The sequence below is a fragment of the Schistocerca cancellata genome, chromosome 2 (assembly GCF_023864275.1).
Source record: "Schistocerca cancellata isolate TAMUIC-IGC-003103 chromosome 2, iqSchCanc2.1, whole genome shotgun sequence".
In the NCBI taxonomy this organism is placed as follows: Eukaryota; Metazoa; Arthropoda; class Insecta; order Orthoptera; family Acrididae; genus Schistocerca; species Schistocerca cancellata.
Window position 1 is genome coordinate 700,690,678 of NC_064627.1, and position 26,251 is coordinate 700,716,928.

Consider the following 26,251-nt stretch of genomic DNA (forward strand, 5'->3'; position numbering starts at 1 on the left):
ATTACAGTATCGCAGGTGAAGCATTCCATTATGATCCCACTAGAGAATACAACAAACACAAACACATTGACAGTGGCAAAATGGATCAACTGTCGTAGTTTTACAGCCCCAAGAAATCGTTAGAGAAACACCAGGAATGTGTTAGCCGAGTGTAAAAATTCGATTAGCACCATCGAAAGCGTCTCCCCATTATTTTTTTCATTACATGATTACAGACAATCCGGAATCAAAACGTTTCTGCGTACTATGGGAGCGTACTATGCTTGCTTTCAAATGACGTCATTTGGTGCTACTTTCATGAGCAGTCAAGAACATCGATTCAGTCTTGTGTATTCGAATGTTCGGGAACGTTTAGAAAGTTTCAGAGTTTTCTTTAACTCTCTCGAATATTTATGAATGTTTTGTAATGACCTCGAATGTTTTGGAATCTTCTTGATGTTCTATAAAAAAGGAATAAGTGAGTGACCGAATATTGTATTTCAAATAGCTGTACTGATGAATACTTACTTTGATTTAAGAATACTTAAGAGTAATTTTTAGGGTTCGAGATTATTTTGTAGCGTGAAATACTAACAATTTTTAGGATTTTTTTATGTTCATTTTTAAGGTGTTCTCAAGAAATCTGGAATGTTCTCAGAAAACAAATGAAAATAAAAACCAAGCGATTATATTATATTATATTATTATGTCCCTCCTGCAACTGTATGAGCATATATATTTTTATTCGATTCTTTTTTACTGTTTCTCAGTTACGTATCATGTCTTTAACTATGAATTTAAACTGATAAGATTCACATCAAGCAATGACATGATAGCTGATTAATGTCCAAAATTCTTGTGTACAGAATTACGACGCTATGCTGTGAAGGTTTTGTCTTCTTTCTTCATCAAATAAGATAAAAGAATGATGCTCAAGCACGCAATGGTCTTCTGTATAAGTTCAGAAAATACATATTATAATCCTGTAATTCCAACTCATGCTCACGTATTTATCACGTTTTAGGCAACGCTACCAGTTAAGTAAATGTCCGGTCTTTAAATCTTGTTTTGAGTTAGGAATGTTCAATAAATTGAAACATCTTTCATAAAAAATTTATTTCAACAGTTTTCTCTTCAAGATCGAAAGTCATACAAAGCATTCTTCATCGTTCATAAAACATTCTGCAGTTCTTGATTTCATTTGCTTTTATTTTTCGTGGGATATCGTTTCTCCTAGTAGCTAGATCGTAATGGTGTCAAAATTTGTCTCCCTTGTTTTCCTAAAGTACATAAATGAAAGGTAACCGGAGAATTGAAGGTAACAGAAATGTATATATTTCTCAGACAAAATTTAAACCTGAGAATGAGCTTCGCCCTATTTAAGGTGTCCTCATGTCTCTTAGAAAGGTCCCTCCAAACAAAGTAACAAAAATTAAATCTGATACAGGCACATGAAATCTAGTTCTTTGACTGAGATGTAACAATGTGAGAGAGCTGACAAGGATTTTAAAATTGTTGGCGGATCTCTACGAAACATACAGGAAGCAGTTGTCTGCCTATCAACTAAGTTCTAAAATTGCTTGTAAATGTAACACAGCTGCCAACTAACTATTCGTAACACAAGGCGCTTCCATAACTATAGTACGTAAAGTAATAAATATTTAGTGGCTGGTATTTATATTCTTTCTTACGCATTAAAATATAAAAGAGAACAAGTAAAAAGGAGTTGTCAGATAAGCACGTAGAACGTATTCCCTTCAATGATCATAGCTTCGTGATTTGTTCTTTTTTTAACCCATGTAACTCCTCATAGCTCTGAAAAAATGAGAAAGTAATTTATTAGTTCTAAATTCATCAACTTTATGTGTTACAATTTTAAAATTTAGCTTAAACAGTACTCACCTGTTTTGCTACATTCCTTAATTGTTCTGCCATTGCCTGACCCGTCTCCTCCACAAGTTTTGACAGGAATCCATTAGGGTTTTTCAGCAGAATATGAGGATGGTCATATTCCTGGAAAAAGAAATCGTTGCTGTACTGCTGGAGATTTATGTGGAAACTTTGCTTAACACGACGCATATAAAAACTAATATACACTCAGAATACCACTGGTCCATGTACAAAAATACATAAATATAATTGTAAAATTGCAAGTTTTAATTGTGTTGCTTGACTGCTCAGTATATGCCCGCATATATATCGTAAAATCTGTCTTCCTTCCTAGTCGTTTCTCCGGTCTTCTCTGGCAATTAGCGTGACTTGCACTCCTGAAAATGCTTGGTGTACATACAGTACATATCTTACTGTTTTTGCCACATAAAACATATTTTCAACCAATCGAAAAGGCAAAGTGAAAGCAACAGAAAAAGGAAACAAGACTATTAAATCTGAAGACTCTAAAGGTAGTCTCTAGAAGTATACCGCGGTCGTTTTTCTCGTTTCTGGTTTTCTCATTTCTGTCTGTAGGTAAGAGGTGAAACAGTCCTGTTCGTTGGAATATGAGTATAATAGATCCAGTTCATTTCGATTTCTGTATCAGAGGTCACCATGAAAGCGACATGTACAGCGCTTTCTCAAACGGTTGAATAATTAAGCTAGAGAATTGTAAATGTTAATCCACAATTTAAAAATGATTCTAACTTTTAGGGTATGCAGGCTTTCCCGGCGAATTTCGATGCTGAAGTCTTGTCGGGTCATCAGTCAAGCCAAGGTGTCGTTCTGCAGCAACGTTTTGACAAGTTTGCTTCACGTCATCTTCAGGTTCCTTAACCTGAAACTCACGAGTAGAAAACATGTCGAAACGTTGCCGCAGAAGAACGTTTTGACTTGGCTGATAACCCGAGAAGACTTAATGATTGATTCTAACTTGTAGGGGAAACGGAATAGGTCGAGGTAGAAGAACTAAGAAGTTCAGCAGAACAGGTGAGAAGGTTTTCAAGCTACCTTTTTAACGTCTAACGCATAATGTCATTAAATTTCTAACCTATAAAGTACGTTCCTACGAGAATCAAGAAGACAAGCTCAGACTACTTATAGCAGGAGCAGAGGCGATTAAGCATTCTTCCCACTCTCCATACAAGAATGAAACGTAATAGCGGGTACAGTGGGACCACTTCACAGTGATTTGTAGACATGTAGAATGTGTTTGAAAGAGTTCGAAACTTCGTGTGGTGAGAAGTTCACTGGTTAATCCAACCACAACGATAAATCTTTGAACACTTAGATGAACACGTAAAAGTGTATACAAATTACAAAAATACACTTTTTGTGACTAGACATCCTCTATAATAAATCAAATCCGCAACTTTCTTGCTTGTACTTAATTTGTAGACATATGTGTACTAAAATATCTATATTTCTAGTATAACGCACATTCCGCTGTGCAAATTCATGGCATTAACTGTGTTTCAGCCTGTATAGACAGTCAACATCTTTTTAAGGTGTTTTTGTCTGAAATGACTCCAGCACATATTTAGAGTGCTGGAGAGTGCGTTTACACTGGTATTCGTACAGACATTAAACAACATTATGTGGTACCCCTGCTGAATATTCTGATTGTGCATTAATTGTTACAAGTTCCAAATAGACGGTGTTATCCAGTTTTGATGGTTGTGAATGTTGATTCCGCACGCTTCTCGCCTAAAAAAGAACTGATGCCTAAATGATATTTGTATATGCCACCCACAGATGTCATTTTCTGTTTATTCTTTGTACGACTGCAGAGTTTCGGTCTTATCAATCTTAGATCATTATCAAGCATCTCTACAAAAATTCATGACGCACATTGCACCACAAAGTGCGTAGATTTGTATGCCTTCCACCCACATTGTGTTTGTGAGTGCAAGTATCGTAGTTGACATATATTTAATATCACCAACACCGTCAGTACAGGCGCACGTCACAGTATTAAAATTACATGTACTTCTAGTGTCATTGGAGTCAATATACAGGTTGTGACCACACAATTTAGGGTATGCAGGCTGGATCAGTGTACCATTTTGCGGTCATAACGTACATGCTGAGTGCCGTGGTACGTAAAACACATGCAATTTTAAAAACTGTGACATGCACCCGTACTGACGGTGTTACTGGTATCAGCTGGACTCACATACACAACGACGTTGGACGCTGTACAAATGTACAGAGGTACAGAGACTTGTGCCAGCCACGATTTTTTTGTAAAGGCACTTGATAAGGGTCTAAGACTGATAATACATAAACTGTGCAGCCTGTCGACGAACAAAGAAAAAATGACAGTTGCAGGCAGCATTAAATCATTTGAGCAATTCATCTCAGCCATGGACCCAGTTTCAGTTAAGGACTGCTGTACGTGCAGCTGCAAGAGGCATTCCGTCTTCATTCACTGATGTGTTAAATTTCCTACACAGGCGGTCATCATCATCACCATCATCATCATCATCATCATCACCATCATCATCATCGGCATGCCTCTAGAGTTTTCGAAGCAATATGGTATTTAGTAATACACATTCACGTTGTTCCTGGATTTTTTTTTCCATTCCCCTTCTATCCACGAATAAAACTTGCCTAATCCACCTACCATTCACTTTCTGGCTGCCTGTCCCGCCCCGTTCCATTTCAATTTCAATTCCACTGGCAAATAAGTCTCCCAGCCCGGCGTATTTCCTGATCCATTGTTTTCTTGTATTATCTGCCAGTTATTCCCTATTATTTGCACTGCTCGCCCAGTAAATTTCAGTTTCCGAATTAAAAGTCCACCTCGCACTGCCGTAAATAAAAAAACGCTAATACAGACTGTAGGTACTATTTGCTTTTATACTTGTACAATAAATATAGAAACTGCCGTAACATAACCATGTATCGTCTTATTTCGTATAAACTTTCACGATATTACTTCTGTTTTCGAAGATTGCGATGTTGGCCTAGATAATCATAATTTTCTGTCGTTGTAAAAAGTGTAGTGTTGTTCAGGAGCTGTCAAAGAGAAATAAAAAATGGTGAAGTAAGTGGAACGAGACGGCATAGTATAATGTAATTATCGGAGTAGCGTTATTCTATAGCAGCACAATTGTGTAATTTGTTACAACTGATACTTCTGATAATAAATTAATCGTAATATTAAGATTTTCAGCTTTGGTCAGTTTTGATGTGGGTATTAGAGTTTCACGCTGTGTATTAACTGGGGCCTCGACATTACCTCAATCAAGCACATATACTCGTGACAGTCCCTGCTTGTTACATTGACAGCTGGAGCGAAACTAGTGCCTGAGCGGTGAGAAAGCAGGTAGTCACGTAGGTCGTAAGAAAAACGTTCCTTTTTCATCCTTTTTCTACGTGATTTACGAACATTTTATTTTATTTTTTGCTTCCAAGAATTTGTGTAGTATCAGAAGACTTGGATGATCCTAAAATAAGCGCAAATACGGCTGCATCTTACGAACATAATCGTGACGAAATACATGGAACCTTGGAAAGCATTGCAACTTAACACGCTGAAATCAATAGACTATAAACATATATATTTACGCGTAAGAAACACGGACATGTATCTCCACGTGTAAAAGGGGTCGACTCGCAATTTGTCGCTTCCTTCTGTGTTTTCGTCATTGGCGCCCGTTGGAACAAGTACGACCTTCATCTTTATCTTATTCTATGCTGGGCAAGCGGCTACCAAATAATAGTATTCTGAAAACGTTACACTTAAAAAGAAATATTTGAATAATTTTCAAATAATCTGTTAGTGAACAAGTTTTAAACAAAACAATGTCGTCACAAGAAGGGAACAAGAAATATTAAGCGTCTTGCTCTAGAAGTGAGTGAAATACAAATTAAACAAATCATCAGCACAAATGAATCAACTTGTCTAGTTTCTTATTTGTTTTTTGCAGTTAAAATGTAAGTCTTGATTCCAAAATTTAAGCCTGTTGAAGAATCACACTTTGACATATAAACTGATTAATACGGGTCATCAAAACACTAAAGAAAGACGAACGTAGTGCCTTCTTCTTGTTATTGCTACAATATATTGCGCTGTATATGGACCCGTTTGTGGAAACCATTCTAGAAACCAATATAAACAATTATGATTCGCTTACGCTTTCTCAAGATCCCGCCGGGTTCAACAGTACCACCTGCTGGTCCCCCGGCGCGCTGTTATCACAATGGGTAAATAAACGAGACGGACTGTTGCGACTGTAATGTTAGAGTATGATATTACAATAATGTCCAGCGTGTGTAATCCCTATTGAGTAGAGATGACTCTGTGATCAATATGTGTGTTGAATTTTAGGAACTGTCTAAATTTAAAAGACATTCAATTTTAAATTAAGATATTACAGAATTATAGATTTTATTGGGCAGAAAACTAATACAGAGTGTGCAGAAATATCAGTGCAAGAAACTCTGAAATGAATATTGCCAGACGGCATACGACCGACGAGCTATGTTTTATTATTCACGCATTTCTAACATGTTACATGTATTGTGAATGATAAAGGAATTTGGTGTTGAATACGATGCGTTGCTCCAGATATGAAACACAAAATCTGGTTCTATAGCAAAATTCATCGTTGATGTACAAACAGTCACACCATACCGCAATTCAAGAGTAGCCACCACCAGCATCTCATTTTCCATGATTAGAAGTGCTATACTGCCTTCATATAAATGTCTGGACGCAGCTGTATGTCAGTACATGATTCTATCACACAGAAATGATGCTTACTTTGTTTCCATACATGACACGCTATATTGACACTAGATTCACAGAACTTCGGTAGATGAATTATGCTTACCGGCAGCATTTTTAAAACTGAAACCTGTTACGCACTGATTACGTTGAATTCATTAGCCGCTGATAAATAAGAGCAACGCGTTCTAGTTACTTGAACATCTTCGAGTGTGTAGAACTTTTAACTCTGAATTACAATTAATGATTTCTGCGTCTTATGAACGAGTTGTTACTAAATTCTCATTATTGACAACAATAATTACTCAGTACGAAAACAAATATGAATCACACTCGGATGTACGTAACACTAGTTGGTTAGATTTTCGATCTAGCGTGAAGCGCCTCAGTGTAGGGACAACTTATTTTAAGAAGACATACTTAGTTTCCTTAAAAACGGATTTAATTTTCGCAGTCAGTAAGCTTAGAGACCCATGTTCGCTGACTTCCAAATGCATAGCGTGACGCGAATAACTAGGTATGCATAAAAAGCAAACAAAGTAGCTAGTGATGTAAAGTATAAGAATTTTGGCACACAATCACATTTGTTTTCTGAGAACCGGTTCGGCAAACGGGATGCTAGAAGCAAATATAGTACTGCACGTATAATTCAGGACATCGTTTGCATTGAATTTACAGGTCCCATTTGTGGCATGAGTGAACATATTCTTCCAAAGGCATTTTCCACAACGCACATTACTGGGTGGGGGGGGGGGGGGGCGGGGTTCTCTGTGACCACTCAAAAAAGTTACAAGAAACAAACTTCTGTTAATTGTTGTCATATAAACAACATACTTTTTAGAGAGCTACTAATTATAAACCTGAAAATGTCTTTTAGCACACTACTAGCAATATCAGCGCGTTTTCAATTACGTGTACTAGAACCACAAAAAATTTAAAGATGCAAATTTCGTTAACTGTTGTTGACTTTTACTCATAGAAAACTTTTAAAGCAGATATTTTGTTTAACTATTGTGCTAAACTGAAAATATTCATTATGTCATTCATTGTGGAAAGTGATATTTACTACCAAGACTTAAATTTTTGTGTCAGGTTTAACTGAAAAATGTACGAGTATAACAATTAGGGAATCTGGCAGAAGAATTCATTAAAAACAGTAAATACTTTTTCAAAATTTGAAAATATTAAGTTACTGTCCAGAAGACAATATTTTGAAAAGATGGAGTTCCTACCAAAACCACGATTTGGTAGTTTTGGTGCAGTACATAAATGACTTATTAAATGGTAGGAGTACCGGTAGTATTGGCAGCACTGGTGGGGAAAGAAACATAAATGAATGTGTGAGAGAGAAATTGGAAGCCGACGACATCTCTTTATTTTTTGTTAGTTTGTTTTCCACATAGCTAGAATCGCGCATCGTTCGTGGTTAGTCCATTGCGTATTTCATATTCTTACACAATATAAATTGCATTTTATACGTATAAAACACTTGGCTACTCATGTAACTTCTGCGCTTTCATGTTAACAAAACAATTACTTTTGACGCAAGTACAGTTTGTATCCACAAACACAAAATTCTATATGTTTAATGTTATTATTTTGTACATAAGAGAAGGTTCTTCATCATGGTCAGAGCTAAGATTGTCTAGTTATAATAGAAAAGTGCGTAAGTTGTTTATCAATAAAAGAAAAATGTTTTTCATAAACTCGACGAAGTATTGAAGCGATGTTTAATATGTTTTTGTTTTGCATCTTTTTCAATTTTACCATTTTGGTGGAAATTACGTTCTCTAGTTCTATATATTAAATCTGTATTTTTTCCATTTGTACTACAATATCCCTTTGTTTCACGTTAGAAAACAACAATTTTCGAATGAAACTGAATTAAACAACGACAGTTTCAGTTCTGCTATAAGTACTGTTTATTTTAAGGAAACAGACAAAAGGTAAGCTCCATAGGTTACGCAGTGGTTTCTATACCCACACTCAGTTTTTAGTACGCCAACAAAGCAATCGAAATGTGGCAATGACCAATAGGTATACAATACATATAACGCACAGGTAATGCGGATACGATCTTAACTGACCAAAGCTATTAGGAAAACTACCGTAGTGTACTCTCACTCATTGTAGTCTACGGTAGTTTTACAGCTCTAGCTAAATCATGTGTTTGTCGAACAGTGGACTCATTCTCTTGTGTACTCTCTCGGTGGAATGTTCGCTGTGCTGTACACTGTCTGTTGACGACTTTTGGTTTAATTTCCGTCTACATATGGACTTTAACAGTGGTCAGCTGTTTTCTGTGTGTGTGTGTGTGTGTGTGTGTGTGTGTGTGTGTGTGTGTGTGAGTGAGTGTGTGTGTGTGTGTGTGTGTGTGTGTGTATCACATCTAATTTATTCGTTATTATCTTTATTCTGTGTTCCTGAAGGTGATAACATATCACGTATATGAATCACGATGAGATGTAGGTAACACTAGTTGGTTAGATTTTCGATCTACCGTAAAGCGCCTCAGTGTAGGGACAATTTATTTTAAGAAGACATACTTAGTTGCATTAAAAACGGATTTAATTTTCGCAGTCAGTAAGCTAAGAGACGCATGTTCGCTGACTTCCAAATACATAGCGTGGACTTTAACAGTGGTGGTGTAGAAGAAAGAAAAGAGGGAAGGAATTAATTATATCAGCTGCATCAGGAGTTTATATGGAGTCAGCAGCTATGAGTGAAAATGTGCGCCGGACCGGGATTTGAACGCAGGATCTCCTGCTTACTAGGCAGTTAAGTCAACCACAGCGCCACCTGGACACAGTTTTCGTCGCAGTTGCGCTGACTATTTCGGTGCGCCCCTCGGCCGATTCATATTTCCATCTAGTGCCAACTATCTGCTTTCCCTGTCCATGTCTCCCTTGTTTGCTACTTTGATATTCCTGCAGGAGGTCGAACGTCATTGCGCATTCGCACTGAAAGTGGTGGATTCATAGCCCATCAAGGAAAATTAGTTATATGAATGTTTATCAGTGTAATAAGACAAACAAATTGTGCTTGTACTAGTAGACTACTACACTGGTGACAAGTGTATTAAAACTCTCAGTGCATCAATATAATCGACAACGTGGATGCAGAACTCTGAAACAGTGGCTCCAACAACAGAAGAAACAATGAATTCTTGTTCAGCAGTTACTGGACCGATAGAAACAGCAGATGGCCTTACTGAAGCTACATACAACTGCTGCGTTGTCTCTCAGGACTGAGATGTCTTTGGCAGATCCACCGCTTCCCTCCTTTCTGAATGGCGCTGACGATTGGGAAACGTACTCACGACGATCTACCGTCAGTTCACGTCCTGCAACGTAAGAGATTCAGATGGTAAGGATCATTTTTTTCTGTCATGTTCTTCGCATAGTGTGTTGGGTTTGCTCCGTAAATTGTCCCTCACGAAACGTCCTGAAACTTTATCTAATGTTGAACTTCGTAATCTGATGTTGGATCATTATGGGTGTCAATGACATGTGGTATTTGCTGAATTTAAATTTTACCGGCGTTATAAACTACCATCGGACACCTACAACGACTGAGTCACTGACCTTCGGCATCTTAGTCGTCGTTGTGCATTTGTGTGCTGCGAAGAACCGTGTTGAGCATCGTATGCCTTCTCCTAGATTCAGGACTTGCTTCCCCACTATTCGCTTGACAAGGAAGTCCGCTTTCAAGCTTTACGGCGTTCTCAGACAAAGTCCTTAAAATTGTTCAGGCTTTCGAACTCACACGGGAAACCGACAGCCAGTGGGAGGTTCAGTCCGGTTCATCCGCCATCACCACATCTGAAGTAACAAAACCCAAGAAAATGATTCCTGAAAATATACCCTTATATATCGAACATTGCAGAACGTACTTGCGTTGCATTAATGAAAACGTACCGGAATCTGTTCCAAACGCGGAGAGGAAAACAAATATTAGGTCATAGCAGGTGCCAACCCTACTTCTTCTCACTTCCTAACTCCGCCTCTAACCTCAGACCACGGTGAACACATCTAACATAGAATAATGTTATCATTGATCTTAGGATCACCCGAAGGATTCCTGCCGATGTTTTGGTAACTGGAATTTTATTATAACAAATCTTACCAAGAATGACGTGTTTGTGATAAATTTTCAGTGTGCTGTTGCCTTAAAAGATACAAATTATAATACGACAACGGCGAAATACGACGAAATCCAATATGGCGACTCCAGAGTTCAGCGCAACACGGAAGTGTCACTAACTTCTTCCATTGTTTCTTCTTTCATATTACGGGAAGTGGCTCTGCAGCGCTGTCGGCATGGAAAAAAGGAAGTGAGGTTCAGTGTGAGATGGCAGCTTTACAGACGAGGACAGAGACAGATATGACCCAACGTATGAAGTATTCTCCATCCTTTGTGGGCAATACTGGCAACACCTCAGCCATAACTCAGCAATTACCTGCAGCATTGTCTGAGCATACCGCAATATCTCTGTGTATTGCAGCCACTGTTGAGGATAACCCTAGTGCTATCACAAATTGCCATAAAATGTGGCCACTGTAAACACACTTTCAGTGCAAGTAATACGTAACTTTATTGTACCATTATATACCCTTTAATGACTAATCACTAGTCGCTATAGATATAGTGGCTTAGAGAGAACTGAAAGCCTTTAAACATCATTGACATGGTTCAGTTTTCTTTTGATCTCATAACTTTACGTGTGCCCGATAGTCGCTAGGCCTGATAACAAACCATATTGTGGAGCAGCTTCCACTGCCAACTTGTCTTTGTATATAAAAGTAATGTCCATCTTGATTCATTATTTCTTGAATTCTGTTGTCTCGACCCAAAAGTTAATTTTACTTCATTGATACTCATTCAGTCACGTACAGACATTCCTGTTGTCTTGGATAAAAGGTTCTTGGTAAACGTGCTGTACACAATTCAGATAAAATCGTAAGCTTTCGATGACTACCTGAATCATTGTCGTCAGCAGCTATGCCTGATTTGTCGAGAATCTGGTGACAGTTCTACTTTTACGCCAAAAGATGGCGTATGATTGGCTGGATTACACCGTACTGACATCACGGAAATGGTGCGTCCCAAGATTGCGTCCTTTGTGCCCATTGATTATGTCTGCGCACTTTATCCAACGTCGCTTGCAGCGCCATCACGCCCATCGAAATCTGAGCTACAAAGAGTCTCCCTCTACGCTTCCATGCATTGCTAAGTGTATTACCGGTGTCTCTGTCCAAATCTCTATCACAGAGTCTAATTTCCATCTTTCCTCCAATCACAGAATCCCAATAGTTCGAAGAGTGGGCCAAAATTAGCGTATGTCAAACATAATCTGTTTATTCAACAGATTGTGCGCTGCCACCGCTAATCTTTCTTAATTCCTGTACTTCAGGTAATGCTGATTTACAACACAGCGATCGACAACAATCCATACAGACTGACCTATGTAACTGCTGCCACACAGACAAGGGATATTATAAATCCCTGGCACTCTTAGGCCGGTATTATCTTCAACAGGTTGTAACATTTCCTTGACTTTCCTGGGTGGGCGAAGCATTGGTCTGATTACTTGCCTGTTTAAGACTATCTTACTAGTCGTTGCGCTGTAGATTGGAAACCGTTGTATGTAAAGTCCTGCTGACTTTGTTGAACCAAACCACGTTTTGGTTTCCGCGACATAGCGGTCTGAATACCCATTCCTTCTGATCACAATAGTCTGATGATTCAGTCCAGACATGAGGTTCCGCTTGTTCGAAATAGTCCTGTCTCGACGAAGTAGGGTGTTCAGCATAGATTGGTGAAAGCCGCACAATTGAGATATAGGTTTGTGTGCATCGGCTTTCGGCATACAGAATGGCCAAGACGTCCATCTCCTTTCCGCTCAACCAACACGTCTAAGAAAGGCAACTGTCTATCCTTCTCTACCTCCACCGTGAAACACTGTCACCATGACGTAGTCCAGCCAATCAGATGCCGTCCTGTCGGCATAGAAATGGGAACCCCGCCTGTTTCACAACAGTCAAACATAGCCTCTGACAAAAACGACGAAGGTTGTCATTTAAAGCTTTAGGTTTTATTCAGATGTGATGTGGCATGTTTACCGAGAGCATTTTATTCAAAGACTCTATCGTAAAAGACATCGTTGTCCTATTCTTGTTGTCTTGCCTCATGTCGTACAACATGCACTGCCATCTCTCTGAGAGGAGCAGTTACAGAACTCTGTCTTCCCACAGCCTCGTTGATACTCCACAACGTGTGTATTGGTGTCAGATGTTCACAAGTACCTACCCTACTCGAAAACCCCCAAACTTCTTGCAGCTTTTCGTAATTTCACCCTACACACTTTTCAGTTCTGTAGTGACTGCCATAATATAATGAACATATCTTACCATCACAGTTCCAGCATCCATAACGAGCACCTTGTCAGAGTCCATAATGGTATTCAGCCTGTGAGCTATGGTCAGCACTGTACAGTCTTTGAATTTTCGCCGAATTGTTGCCTGAATCAGTGCGTCTGTCCTGAAACATTATAGTTAACATTACTTGTTTTCTGAAAACATGTTATACAGAAATATAAAGTCCACATGATGGTGTTTCGAGACACATTTACGTTCTATATTTACCTGATATTTTTATATCCAAAGGAATTTAAATGTTTTACTGTAATTAAAGAAATATTTTTGTAGTGTGGCACGTGTTTCAGTTGCCAGTTTAAGATTTTAACACACTAAACCCTCGCTACTCTGACCCTCAGTAGTACGGCCTTTCAGTAATGCAGTCTCTGGTCGCTCAAGCAGAAATGATGCACACAGCGATTGACTATCGCCCGCAATAATGTTGCTAGTTAATTACAATATTAAACAACGGTACACATATTTGAAATTGTGACTTTCTATTAAGTTCAGTATCATGGCTTCTAAAAGGAAAGACGTTAAGCTAGATATCAGCAGAAACTCGAAATTTTAAATAAGCTGAATTGAAATTCACCAAAACTGCTGGGTACAATGTTGGACGAGCAACTATTCGTGTCTTCAAAAACAAACTTGGTATTTGACAATACCCAACCCAAATAGAGAGCTAAATGAGAAAACGGAAGTTTGTATGAAAGGCAGAATGAAGAATTGTGTATAGATGTTTATAGATAGTTCGTACAATAACGCACTGAAGGAATTAAAGTCAGTGGTCTAATAATAAAATAAAAAGCAACTGAATTTTCTATACAACTTGTAACTTGTTTGCAATAAGTGAGGGCTGGCTACGAAACTGGAAAAATCGGCATACCTTGCGGCAGCTGACAAATTTCATACACTTTCAATAGTCCGACACTTCCGCCAATCCAGCACCCATATGTGGAACGAGTAGCCGGCTTAGCGCGAGCGTAGTGTATTAGAGTCAAAGTATTTACTGCTGAATATATTACTTCAAAATCTGTATGCAATATATAGGACTTCCTTTATGAAGGATATGGTTTCACGTTCAAAATGAAATACCTACTGGTGTTTAATAAACATCGCCAAAAAAAAAATGGGCAATGACACGGAACTGTGAAGTTTATTGTAGTCAAAGCCCACATAACAGCTGTGTATCTCGAACTGTTTCAACTGAACAGTCATCCCCAAAAGCTCATCACATTGGTCTCGGTCTGTGGCTCAGCCATAACGCACTTTCTGACCAAAAGTATCTGGACGCATATTAGTGAACATTAATGTAAGCTGTGCCCACCCTGCGCCTATATGACGTCTTGAACGCTACTGGGCACACTTTCAGTGAGGTTTCTGAGTGTATGTGGAGGAAGGCAGCCCAGTGTTCATCAAAAGCCAAAACCTGAAGAGGTAGTGGAGTTACTCTGGGTTTTGTAAAGACGTTTCATTCGATTCAGGTCGGCACTCTGGGCAGGCAACTCCATCCAAAGCCTTCTAGATACAAGGCCTATGCACAGCGTCCATATTGGCACGTGACGTCGCAAACTGTTGGCCACCTTATCGTTAGTCGGTAGTCCTGTTGGCGTGTATGTTGTGCTGAAAGTGTGTGCCACGTGAAAGTGATATATATTTCATACAGTATTCACCTAGAGTTCTTCAAAGTATGGGATACAAGGGCTGCGTTCCCTATTACCAGGGAAATTATAAATCCAAAAAAGGCATGAAAGTGCACATGTTTCGACTTCTCAAATGTGTGAAGTTGAGAAATCGCTGGATTGCAGTTATTCCCAATGCATCATTCAAGGGTAAGTAAATGATGAAAAATTTGTAACGTGTTATTTGTTTCCATTGCACCATGTTTGCCAATTGTTATTAAAAGCAGTTATGTATGATGTACCAGTATCTTTTGTTTCTTAATTCTGGACCAATGCTGCGACGTTAATATGCATCTGGCTGTGAAATGTCTCTCATTAATGCAACTATTGTCACACATAATAGCTATATTAATTAGTGTTGTGCTGTTACAGGTCTGTCACAAACATTTCCAACCGAAAAGTACTGTATGGACAGCAAGCTGCTTTGACGAGAAGACAGGACGGATTTTAACTGTAAATCTTGAACGACCGAGGATAAAAGATGGATGTGTTCCATCGATATTTACTGGTTGTCCTTCCTATTAATCGTCGCAACTGGCTTCCCGGGAATCGCCTGATGAAAAGCGGGTGCGTCTGGAAGCAGCACGACTTCAGAAAGCGATAAGTGAGAGTGTGAAGTCTGCAGATAAACACGAAAGTGAAAACAAAATTTCAAATATATCTCAGTTAAAAGGGGGGCAGAAAGTCAACTTTTCTTCGTTCTGGACCGTCATCAGCAAAGGCAGACAGTGTAATTTTTGTTAACAATGAGAGAACAGGATCTGTACCGAGCGAGGTGGCGCAGTGGTTAGACACTGGATTCGCATTCGGGAGGACGACGGTTCAATCCCGCGTCCGGCCATCCTGATTTAGGTTTTCCGTGATTTCCCTAAATCGCTCCAGGCAAGTGCCGGGATGGTTGCTTTCAAAGGGCACGGCCGACTTCCTTCCCCGTCCTTCCCTAATCCGATGAGACCGATGACCTCGCTGTCTGGTCTCCTTCCCCAAAAACAACCAACAACCAACCAACAGGATCTGTACCTAATTTATGTTACTGTGTAGTTATTAATGAACAGTTGGAAGTTTCAGGTTTTTTATAAAGGAGTATCAGTGAATAACTACCCAGAACAGATACCAGTTCCTATGAAAATTAATTATTTTTATGATATTGAATGCATACTGAAATCTGTTGAAAACAGTGCATCTCTAGAGAGTAAAGATAAAGAACATTTATTAGAGATAACGCAAGGTATTTTAGATAAGTTTATTGAAGAATCGGATGATAAAAGCTTTTTTTTCAGTTCGCTTCAGTCCGGAACCGCGCTGCTGCTACGGTCGCAGGTTTGAATCCTGCCTCGGGCATGGATGTGTGTGGTGTCCTTAGGTTAGTTAGGTTAAGTTGTCCTAAGTCTAGTGGACTGATGACCTCAGGTGGTAAGTCCCATAGTGCTCCAGTAGCTTTATTTAAAACCGAAAACGTCTGCTTGTTGTTGCATATTGCCGATTTTTTACTGCAAGAAAACGTAGCTCCTGAGGCAAAAAGACAGAATTTAAAATTATAGTTTGTCTTCAAGCCTAGAGACGCGTATTTAAGGTAAATCGTCAAAACAATTTTACATATTCATGTATAACATAGGGCAGTTTTGTTCAGTTACTTTATGTAATGATAAAAATTTCCATACGTTCATTACAAGACCATGTAGAAGAGGAAAGCAGGGGAATCCATATGCAGTTTCAGCTCCAAAACACGTAAAGTTCGTATAGCTGAAGAGTGCTTAACAGCAGCGTTCTGAAACAGACCCGGCCATCAGTATGTGACGTCACAAGTGTGCTCGCAGGCCTGTAGTCCAGGTGGTGTTGCTTCATCACAAGAATGTTATTGTCCACAAACCATTGCAAACTGCTGAAATTCATTAGAGTTTTCGTTAACCAGGTGCCATGTCTGAATACTGTCAAGTTAACTCTAGTGGGGAGACGCACTGAGCGTCGACTTGTCTAACAAGGAACACTTGAATCCGAGGCCGATAATTCCATCTTTAGTAAGGCTCATTTGACAGTGTTGTGTTAACAATCATGACAGGAGAACTATTAGCTGTTAATGACTCACCATGTGCGTCGGGAGGGCGACAGAAAATGAGTGTGCGAGAGGTGCAGACATCCACCTTCCATGGGGCTACACTCTACAAAATGGATGTCGTCGACATTCAAGAAATATTCAAAACAAACGATTAACTTGCACCGTGAACACCGAATGAAAAATGGCGTGCCGCACTGATCACAAAGGTTCGCACCACCAAGATCGAAGGTGAACTCTTTGTGAGACACCCAGTAGGACGTTAACTAGGTATCTAATCCTAAAGGACGCATACACAATCATATTGGTGTAAAGGGGTGATAGGAAGTGATGGAATGCGATGACATGCAACCTAATGCGAAACAATCTGTCATGGAGCTTATCGTGAAACTGGCTTTCCTTTAAGCTGTAGCTGCAGATAGTGCAATAATCTGTTTTGTAGGAAAACAAACATTCAGAAGCTGAATTTAATTTGTCCACTGGTTCTAGGTGGTATGAATTGCATTTCCACACTTCTGAGGAGGGATGGTTTACTCTAAAGGAGTATGATTTTTATACGTAGACCATGAATCAAGCTGAAGCAAATTATTTTGACCAGGTATTCACCAAAAGTAGTGCTCATACCATATTTGTAGTTCTTTTCCAAGCCCATTTCGCCACTCTTGCTTGCTGTGACGTAAATATTCCCTACTGCCCTAGCAAGATCACGCACACAAGAAAATACACTCTTGGAAATTGAAATAAGAACACCGTGAATTCATTGTCCCAGGAAGGGGAAACTTTATTGACACATTCCTGGGGTCAGATACATCACATGATCACACTGACAGAACCACAGGCACATAGACACAGGCAACAGAGAATGCACAATGTCGGCACTAGTACAGTGTATATCCACCTTTCGCAGCAATGCAGGCTGCTATTCTCCCATGGAGACGATCGTAGAGATGCTGGATGTAGTCCTGTGGAACGGCTTGCCATGCCATTTCCACCTGGCGCCTCAGTTGGACCAGCGTTCGTGCTGGACGTGCAGACCGCGTGAGACGACGCTTCATCCAGTCCCAAACATGCTCAATGGGGGACAGATCCGGAGATCTTGCTGGCCAGGGTAGTTGACTTACACCTTCTAGAGCACGTTGGGTGGCACGGCATACATGCGGACGTGCATTGTCCTGTTGGAACAGCAAGTTCCCTTGCCGGTCTAAGAATGGTAGAACGATGGGTTCGATGACGGTTTGGATGTACCGTGCACTATTCAGTGTCCCCTCGACGATCACCAGTGGTGTACGGCCAGTGTAGGAGATCGCTCCCCACACCATGATGCCGGATGTTGGCCCTGTGTGCCTCGGTCGTATGCAGTCCTGATTGTGGCGCTCACCTGCACGGCGCCAAACACGCATACGACCATCATTGGCACCAAGGCAGAAGCGACTCTCATCGCTGAAGACGACACGTCTCCATTCGTCCCTCCATTCACGCCTGTCGCGACACCACTGGAGGCGGGCTGCACGATGTTGGGGCGTGAGCGGAAGACGGCCTAACGGTGTGCGGTACCGTAGCCCAGCTTCATGGAGACGGTTGCGAATGGTCCTCGCCGATACCCCAGGAGCAACAGTGTCCCTAATTTGCTGGGAAGTGGCGGTGCGGTCCCCTACGGCACTGCGTAGGATCCTACGGTCTTGGCGTGCATCCGTGCGTTGCTGCGGTCCGGTCCCAGGTCGACGGGCACGTGCACCTTCCGCCGACCACTGGCGACAACACCGATGTACTGTGGAGACCTCACGCCCCACGTGTTGAGCAATTCGGCGGTACGTCCACCCGGCCTCCCGCATGCCCACTATACGCCCTCGCTCAAAGTCCGTCAACTGCACATACGGTTCACGTCCACGCTGTCGCGGCATGCTACCAGTGTTAAAGACTGCGATGGAGCTCCGTATGCCACGGCAAACTGGCTGACACTGACGGCGGCGGTGCACAAATGCTGCGCAGCTAGCGCCATTCGACGGCCAACACCACGGTTCCTGGTGTGTCCGCTGTGCCGTGCGTGTGATCATTGCTTGTACAGTCCTCTCGCAGTGTCCGGAGCAAGTATGGTGGGTCTGACACACCGGTGTCAATGTGTTCTTTTTTCCATTTCCAGGAGTGTATCTTAGGGGGCAGAGCTCGTCCAACTTCACGCAGCACAATAAATAACTTTCCAGCCAATTTACAGTCCAGATTAACAGTCGGCATAACTGCCTTAAGGCATTGACGTTTGTTGATGGTGATACAGATCTTTAGGTACCGGTACCTCTAATTTCCAAGGTTCCTTTCATGTGTATTTTCTTTACAAATCGGATTTGCTCGGAGTTGAAAACAGTCCTTACTTATTGATGACATTATCTGCAAATTTTGGGGCCCATTCCGCATTTTGCATCGTCAGGTTGACGCTTTGTTTGAAATTTCGTTATCTACGTCTTCCAATTCTGTAGCACTGTTTGAAGTTACGCAACAATCCACTGCTTCCCCTGAAATGACTGTAATCTATGTTCAGGTGTAATATGATGTGCATAACGTAGTAGGTCATTGTCATGCACATTATGTAAATTGTATCAAGCATCCTTGAAATGTGCAAACATCAGTTTTTGCAACCACTGAGCCTCGTCCTCCTTTGAATATACGTAGTTTTTCTTATACACTACACGTTCGTATTGCTGCGAACCTATTCAGAATCTGTTTATAATTTTTTTTTTACTAAGGTGCAGATGATATTCTATGCGCATAATTATGTTTAGTACCCGCTTCTTGGACAGCAATTGCCCTTTAGTATGTTTCACTGGAGACGGGATTTGTGTCTCCCTGTCCAGCAAGGGTAATGAACTACCTGTTTCAGTACAATTTTTCACTTCTTAATCGTATCGTCATCGTTATACTCCTCATGTACACTGCCCGCACAGTCGAGCGTGTACCACACCGTACGCTCCACTGACTAATCTTGTGGAAACGCTGATATTTCATCTGCCACTTCTTTTTCAGTCTGTGAAATTTCTTGGGTTTCTTTCTGACGAAATGACAATTTCGGCAAGTGTTGTAGATATAATGCAAAGTTTGCTTTGCGTATCGTTGCCATTGCTCTGCTTTGTATCACAACACGGTTAGTACTGTAGAACTGTCGTGAGTTAGTGGTTGACTAAGTATTTCAACTACGCTCCGTAGCCTCACGCTTAGCTTACCACTGGATACCTCCACTCACGCCCCCTGTTGTCATTAGCAGCCAGTATTACGGTTGCATGATAGACAAAATGCGGGACGTCGAATGCCGTAACCACCTTTGGCGCTTTGCGACCTCGCACTCAATGGGTTCCTTGTGAGAGGTGAACCCAAAATTATGATGAAAATCAATAGGAATAATTAAGAAAACAAGAACATCGTTAGTAAATGGTCTCAGGGTCACTTTGAGAGAACAGCCTGGGCAAACATTGCACGTGTGGATTATTCAAGAATCGTCGATTTTACCGAAGTCATAAGTTAGCTGTCAGTGATTGCGGCAAGTGGATTTCAACGACAGACAGGCTACAGATGGCGGACGTTGATCTTGAGCGGCGGGCGTTTGAAGCAGCAACTTTCAAAAATGGTTCAAATGGCTCTGAGCACTACGGGACTTAACATCTGTGGTCATCAGTCCCCTAGAACTTAGAACTACTTAAACCTAACTAACCTAAGGACATCACACACATCCATGCCCGAGGCAGGATTAGAACCTGCGACCGTAGCAGTCGCGTGGTTCCGGACTGAGCACCTAGAACCGCTAGACCACCGCGGCCGGCTGCAGCAACTTTGCAAGCAGGCTGTTTAGGTTTTTTTATTGGTAACGCCACATGGCGCTCTGTATGAAAATCACTGGCTGTACTGTGTGCAGTCTGTGGCTAGTTCCCATTGTCGTCTGCCATTGTAGTGTTGGGCACCTGGATGTTAACAGCGCGTAGCGTTGCGCAGTTGGAGGTGAGCCGCCAGCAGTGGTGGATGTGGGGAAGTGAGATGGCGCATTTTTGAGAGCGGATGATCTGGACGTGTGTCCATCAGAAACAGTACATTTGAAAGAATGTATGTCATGAACTGCTGTATATATATTATCATTTTTTAACACTATTGAGGTAAATACATTGTTTGTTCTCTATCAAAATCTTTCATTTGCTAACTAAGCCCATCAGTAGTTTGAATCTTTTATTTAGCTGGCAGTAGTGGCGCTCGCTGTATTGCAGTAGTTCGAATAACGAAGATTTTTGTGAGGTAAGTGATTTGTGAAACGTATAGGTTAATGTTAGTCAGGGCCATACTTTTGTAGGGATTACTGAAAGTCAGATTGCGTTGCGCCAAAAATATTGCGTGTCAGTTTAAGCAAGGTCTTGTACAATTTTTCTAAGGGGACGTTTCATATGTCGACCCTTAGCCGAGGATACCTCACTGGAATCTTCTGATTTTTCTTGTAGTTTGTGCAATTAGTGCAGCCTTTGTTTATTGCTAGCGCGTAATTGTAGAGAGAATTTCCTTTGTAGTTGTGGTTTTTCATTCTTGTACAGTAAAACAGTTGTGGCATGCATGTAGATTTGCACCAAGTATTTCGCAGCTGCGCTTGCAATTAAGTAGATATTATTTTCAGTGCTATGTTAATGTGTTTTCTTGTTTTACTCTTCAAATTGTGCTTTTCTGTGTTATCATGTGAAATACGTGATAATTATGGCGTGTGAAAAACGTAATACTAGGCTCCAAAGTAAACTGAGAAATGACAGTGAAGACGAAAGCAGTGTGTTAGCGCCACCGTGTAATGAATTAACTAATGTTCAAACTAGTAATTTGGTAATTGTGCATAGGGAAATGGAGCGGGTGGCAAATAATGGTGTAGACAGTGAAACAAGTAGTGAACAGGGAAGCATTATCGATCGATCGGTTGGCAACAGCTCGCCTCAGGAATCCGAAATGACAGAACACAATACTGCAAATACTGTAGACTCAGGTTTTGGGTCCTCACCGTTTTCTCAAATAAGTCAAGACACATTTTCTGCTCGTCAAAATGTGAATGTTGCCGGTGCAAATGCACTGCCGAAAAGCGTAGAGGAACAGATTCCAGACACTAATACATTGTTATTGCAATTAATGCAGCAAATGAAACAAAATCAGAGACAAACACAGCAAAAGCTTCAAAAGTTAGATACAATGGAACAAAATCAGAGAGAAACACAGCAAAAGCTTAAAAAGTTAGACACAATGGAACAAAATCTTCGGAAGTTAGACACCACGCTTGAACAAACACGTGAAGATTTAACTACTGAGTTACATAAAATCGAAGCGAAATGTCAGAAAGTCTGTAATGACGTAAAAACTCAAATTTGTGAGCATTTCCAACCAATTTTTCGCGTCACGAAAATGCATTACAGAATCACGAAGCAGCCATAAAGGAACCGCAAACTATTGTTCATGAAAATCACGACACCTTGCAAGCTAAAATTGACTCAGTTGCATCTACCGATTCGGTTACGCAACTTTCAAAAGCTCAGGAAAACTTACAGGACACAGTAGATACCCTGAAAATTGGTTCAGAAAGACACATGGAGGAAATTAGTTCATTATCAGAGAAAGTAGTTGAACATTCGGATCAGCTAAATAATTTATCTACGAAGGTAGATGATAATCTGAATGACACAAAACCGGTAGTCTTTAATGACACAGAAGAGTGCAAACAAATTAGGAAGTTCAAACAAGATCAGAATCAAATTAATACCCAACACCAAAGAGAAATCAGAGATGTACAAGATCAGTTGACACAGGTAATACAAGAATTACATATTTTAGAGGACACTCGCGCTCCAATACAGGAAGAGGGACATAGAAATATGGAACAGCCACTAAATAATAACACAGCGCATTTCGGAAATTATGAAAGAAATTGGCAAGGTGCACCGAATTCTGAAATATAACCGCCGAAACGACGTAACAATGACCGACATGCGACTCGCCGACACGATGATTTTGACTATAAGCTGTTCATTATTACACGCAAATTCAAAACATTTAAGAATTTTGGCATCCACAAGCGTGGCTTCAACAATTCTCTCATTGAAACTACCTGGCAGATTAAAACTGTGTGCCCGACCGAGACTCGAACTTGGGACCTTTGCCTTTCGCCGGCAAGTGCTCTACCATCTGAGCTACCGAAGCACGACTCAGGCCCGGTACTCACAGCTTTACATCTGCCAGTATCTCGTCTCCTACCTTCCAAACTTTACAGAAGCTCTCCTGCGAACTTTGCAGAACTAGCACTCCTGAAAGAAAGGATATTGCGGAGACATGGCTTAGCCACAGCCTGGGGGAGGTTTCCAGAATGAGATTTTCACTCTGCACACAGTTTTAATCTGCCAGGAAGTTTCATATCAGCGCACACTCCACTGCAGAGTGAAAATCTCATTCTGGAAACATCCCCCAGGCTGTGGCTAAGCCATGTCTCCGCAATACCCTTTCTTTCAGGAGTGCTAGTTCTGCAAGGTTCGCAGGAGAGCTTCTGTAAAGTTTGGAAGGTAGGATACGAGATACTGGCAGAAGTAAAGCTGTGAGTACCGGGCATGAGTCGTGCTTCGGTAGCTCGGATGGTAGTGCACTTGCCCACGAAAGGCAAAGGTCCCGAGTTCGAGTCTCGGTCGGGCACAGTTTTAATCTGCCAGGAAGTTTCATATCAGCGCACACTCCGCAGCAGAGTGAAAATCTCATTCTGGAATTCTCTCATTGTTTCCCCCCCAACTGGTCATTAGAGCACAGATTAGAATTTATGTGTGGCTATTTAGAGAATGAACCAGCTGTAAGAATGCGATCGGTCATTCACTATTGCCACAGTGAAGGAGAATTTTATCATGCCTTCCTCTCAACATACTGGTCTCAAGCCACACAAGACCGAGTAAAACATAGCATTATAATGATGAAACATTTCGAACAATCGGAATTTTCTGGTCTTGTCAAATATTTCGAAGACATGTTACATAAGAATCAGTATCTTTCAAACCCATACAGCCCCTCAGAACTCATCCGCATTTGCTTACTCAAATTGCCTGAACATTTACGACATATTATTTTGGGAGGACGTTGCAAAGACGACATTGAAGCTTTTCAGGGACTGCTACAAGAGTTGGAAATTGACACTGACAGTCGCGGAACGCGAAAACAGGAGCACAACAATTACAGATCACATCCATCACAATTCCGCGATAACAGAAATAATAACTGGACAAGACAAGGCTATTCTTACAACGCAAATCGTGAACAAAACAGACACCACCCATATGACAACCACTGGCAGAGTAATAGTTACAGAGAAAGAGCGCATTTCCGTAGTAATGAATATGACAGAGACAATCATAGAAACAGACAATATGGCAACCAGAACTATTATTATCACTGGAGACAGAATAACTTCAGACGCAACAGTCCACTGTGCAGTGATAATTCAGGAAGAAATTCTGCACCACGTTCCCGACAAGAAACTATGGAATCTACCGACATGACAACAGACGATATAATCGTAACGACAGACCTGAATTGCATCAGAACTGGCGGGATTCAAACAGGGCAGGGCCCTCTCGACAAGGTGAATTAGTAGAAGTTAGGTCTCCTAATCCCAATAACGATGCGCGCCAACAAGGAGACAGACAATGACTTGCACCGCAGGCAGCCACATGCACCGGCTGGCTCAGAGAAAAATAACATAGACGCTAACCTTGAGAAAAATTTGAGCATTCTTTACCAATGTACCATTTACAACATGATAATTCCGTTGAAGCTGGAGCTCTGCAAAGTAGGAAGAGTAAAAACGCTTGCACCACATTTCACATGTAAAACCGTTTATTGAAAGATAAGCTGCTTTTTAACTTTGTCTTTGCCATATAACTTTTCACTTCATGCTACTAGTACAATTTGTCACACTGAGAAACTGTTAACATGCAACAATGTTTTGAAGTTAACTATCTAGTCTAGAACCTACGGAACATTTTTAAACAGAAATTACGAATGATTGTTATAGTGAACAGACGACATAGTGTTGTTATTTGTACGTTCTTGCTTGTTAGTTGCACGAGTATGTAAGGACTATAAGGCTCACATACTTAGGACATATACCGGCACTGCTAATGAGATTTTCATGCAACATTTTGGCTTACTTGAAAATATATTCTTTGTTTGAATTACTTTCTGTGAGATTAAAGATGACTTAGTATTTGGTTTCTTTGACAGCTACATGATTATATCATGACGCTACTAATATGTGATACAATTTACATTGTTGCGTTTGCGGTGTATCTGTTTTATATCTGCACAGTTTTTCTGAATTCTTCTGGAAAGTAAAACATGTTTTAGTAGTAACTTTGTGGTATAGCTACAATAATACAGCCTTTTCTGTAGCACAACAATACGTTACAGTGTAGTACTTTCTTGATCACGGTACTGTACGTAATAACTACGATATCTATACGCATAGCATTTCGCTTTTGTTGATTACGAGGTAAGTACATTGACTTCTACAGAACTTTGCTTACGGAGGACGATAACTACGACACTTCCACAGAGATTATCTTACAACAAGACGCACAGTTTAGCACTACAGTGCACGTATTTGAGTGATTAATTTTGTACTTAAAACATTTATTTTTAAAGATTTTTGAATTACAATGATACAAAGGTTTTCTGTGATACATTTCTTTCCATCGCTGTAATCTGTAACACCTGAGGATATAATTACATTAATCCGCAGGGGGGTACACACTTACTTTGTGTACCATGTGTTTGGCAAGCACAAGGAGCCCTAGCTAATATGGCATTTGCTTATACAACTTTACACATCGGTACCATATTTCTGTAACACAGAATTACACTGCTATCTGATCATTTAACTGAGAGAAACAAACATTTTTTTTACTATGTCAGTGACACATGTTTACGCAATTACACAGTTGGATAACTTCATACTTATGAAATTGTATTTTGTCTGTACTTTGCGAACTGTTCATATTTTTTTGGAACCATTGTGATACTATGAGAACTTAGAATGATGTATTTGGTAAGGGATCATGATTTTTGAAGTACGTTTGAGGTAGATGACTTTATTGAAGGTCTTGAAATTATTGAAAGAAGCTGTGACGATTCTGAGATGTGATTGATCTGTTATGATGTTATTATTGCAATGACGATGTGTATTATGCTGTTGAGGTATGTTTACGATCAATAAGGTGAGACTCGTACTTTAAGAGTTATGAAATGTGTGTACATGCGTGAATGTGTCACAACGCCGCCGAAAATTTTTTGGACTCTGTTATATTGATAGGATTTTGTTTCTACACATTTGTAACGCAAATTCTCGACCTGGGAAATTTTTATATGAGACTGTCACTGCTGTCGTAAATATTTCGGTAAGAAAGTTAAGTGACCACCTTCA

The 26,251-nt window shown here is 40.4% G+C and overlaps 1 protein-coding gene across 1 annotated transcript in view; it reads right to left on the reverse strand.

The window, feature by feature from the left end:
* Nucleotides 1-1,743: 1,743 nt before the first annotated feature.
* LOC126157785 (ATP-binding cassette sub-family C member 4-like) overlaps nucleotides 1,744-26,251 on the reverse strand; it is a 241,759-nt gene continuing 217,251 nt past the window's right edge. The window contains exons 20-22 of the mRNA XM_049916399.1: nucleotides 13,060-13,189; nucleotides 1,882-1,992; nucleotides 1,744-1,794 (exon numbers count right to left, since the gene is read on the reverse strand). Coding sequence (XP_049772356.1) covers nucleotides 1,744-1,794; nucleotides 1,882-1,992; nucleotides 13,060-13,189 — 292 coding nt within the window. The remainder of the gene's footprint in view (nucleotides 1,795-1,881; nucleotides 1,993-13,059; nucleotides 13,190-26,251) is intronic.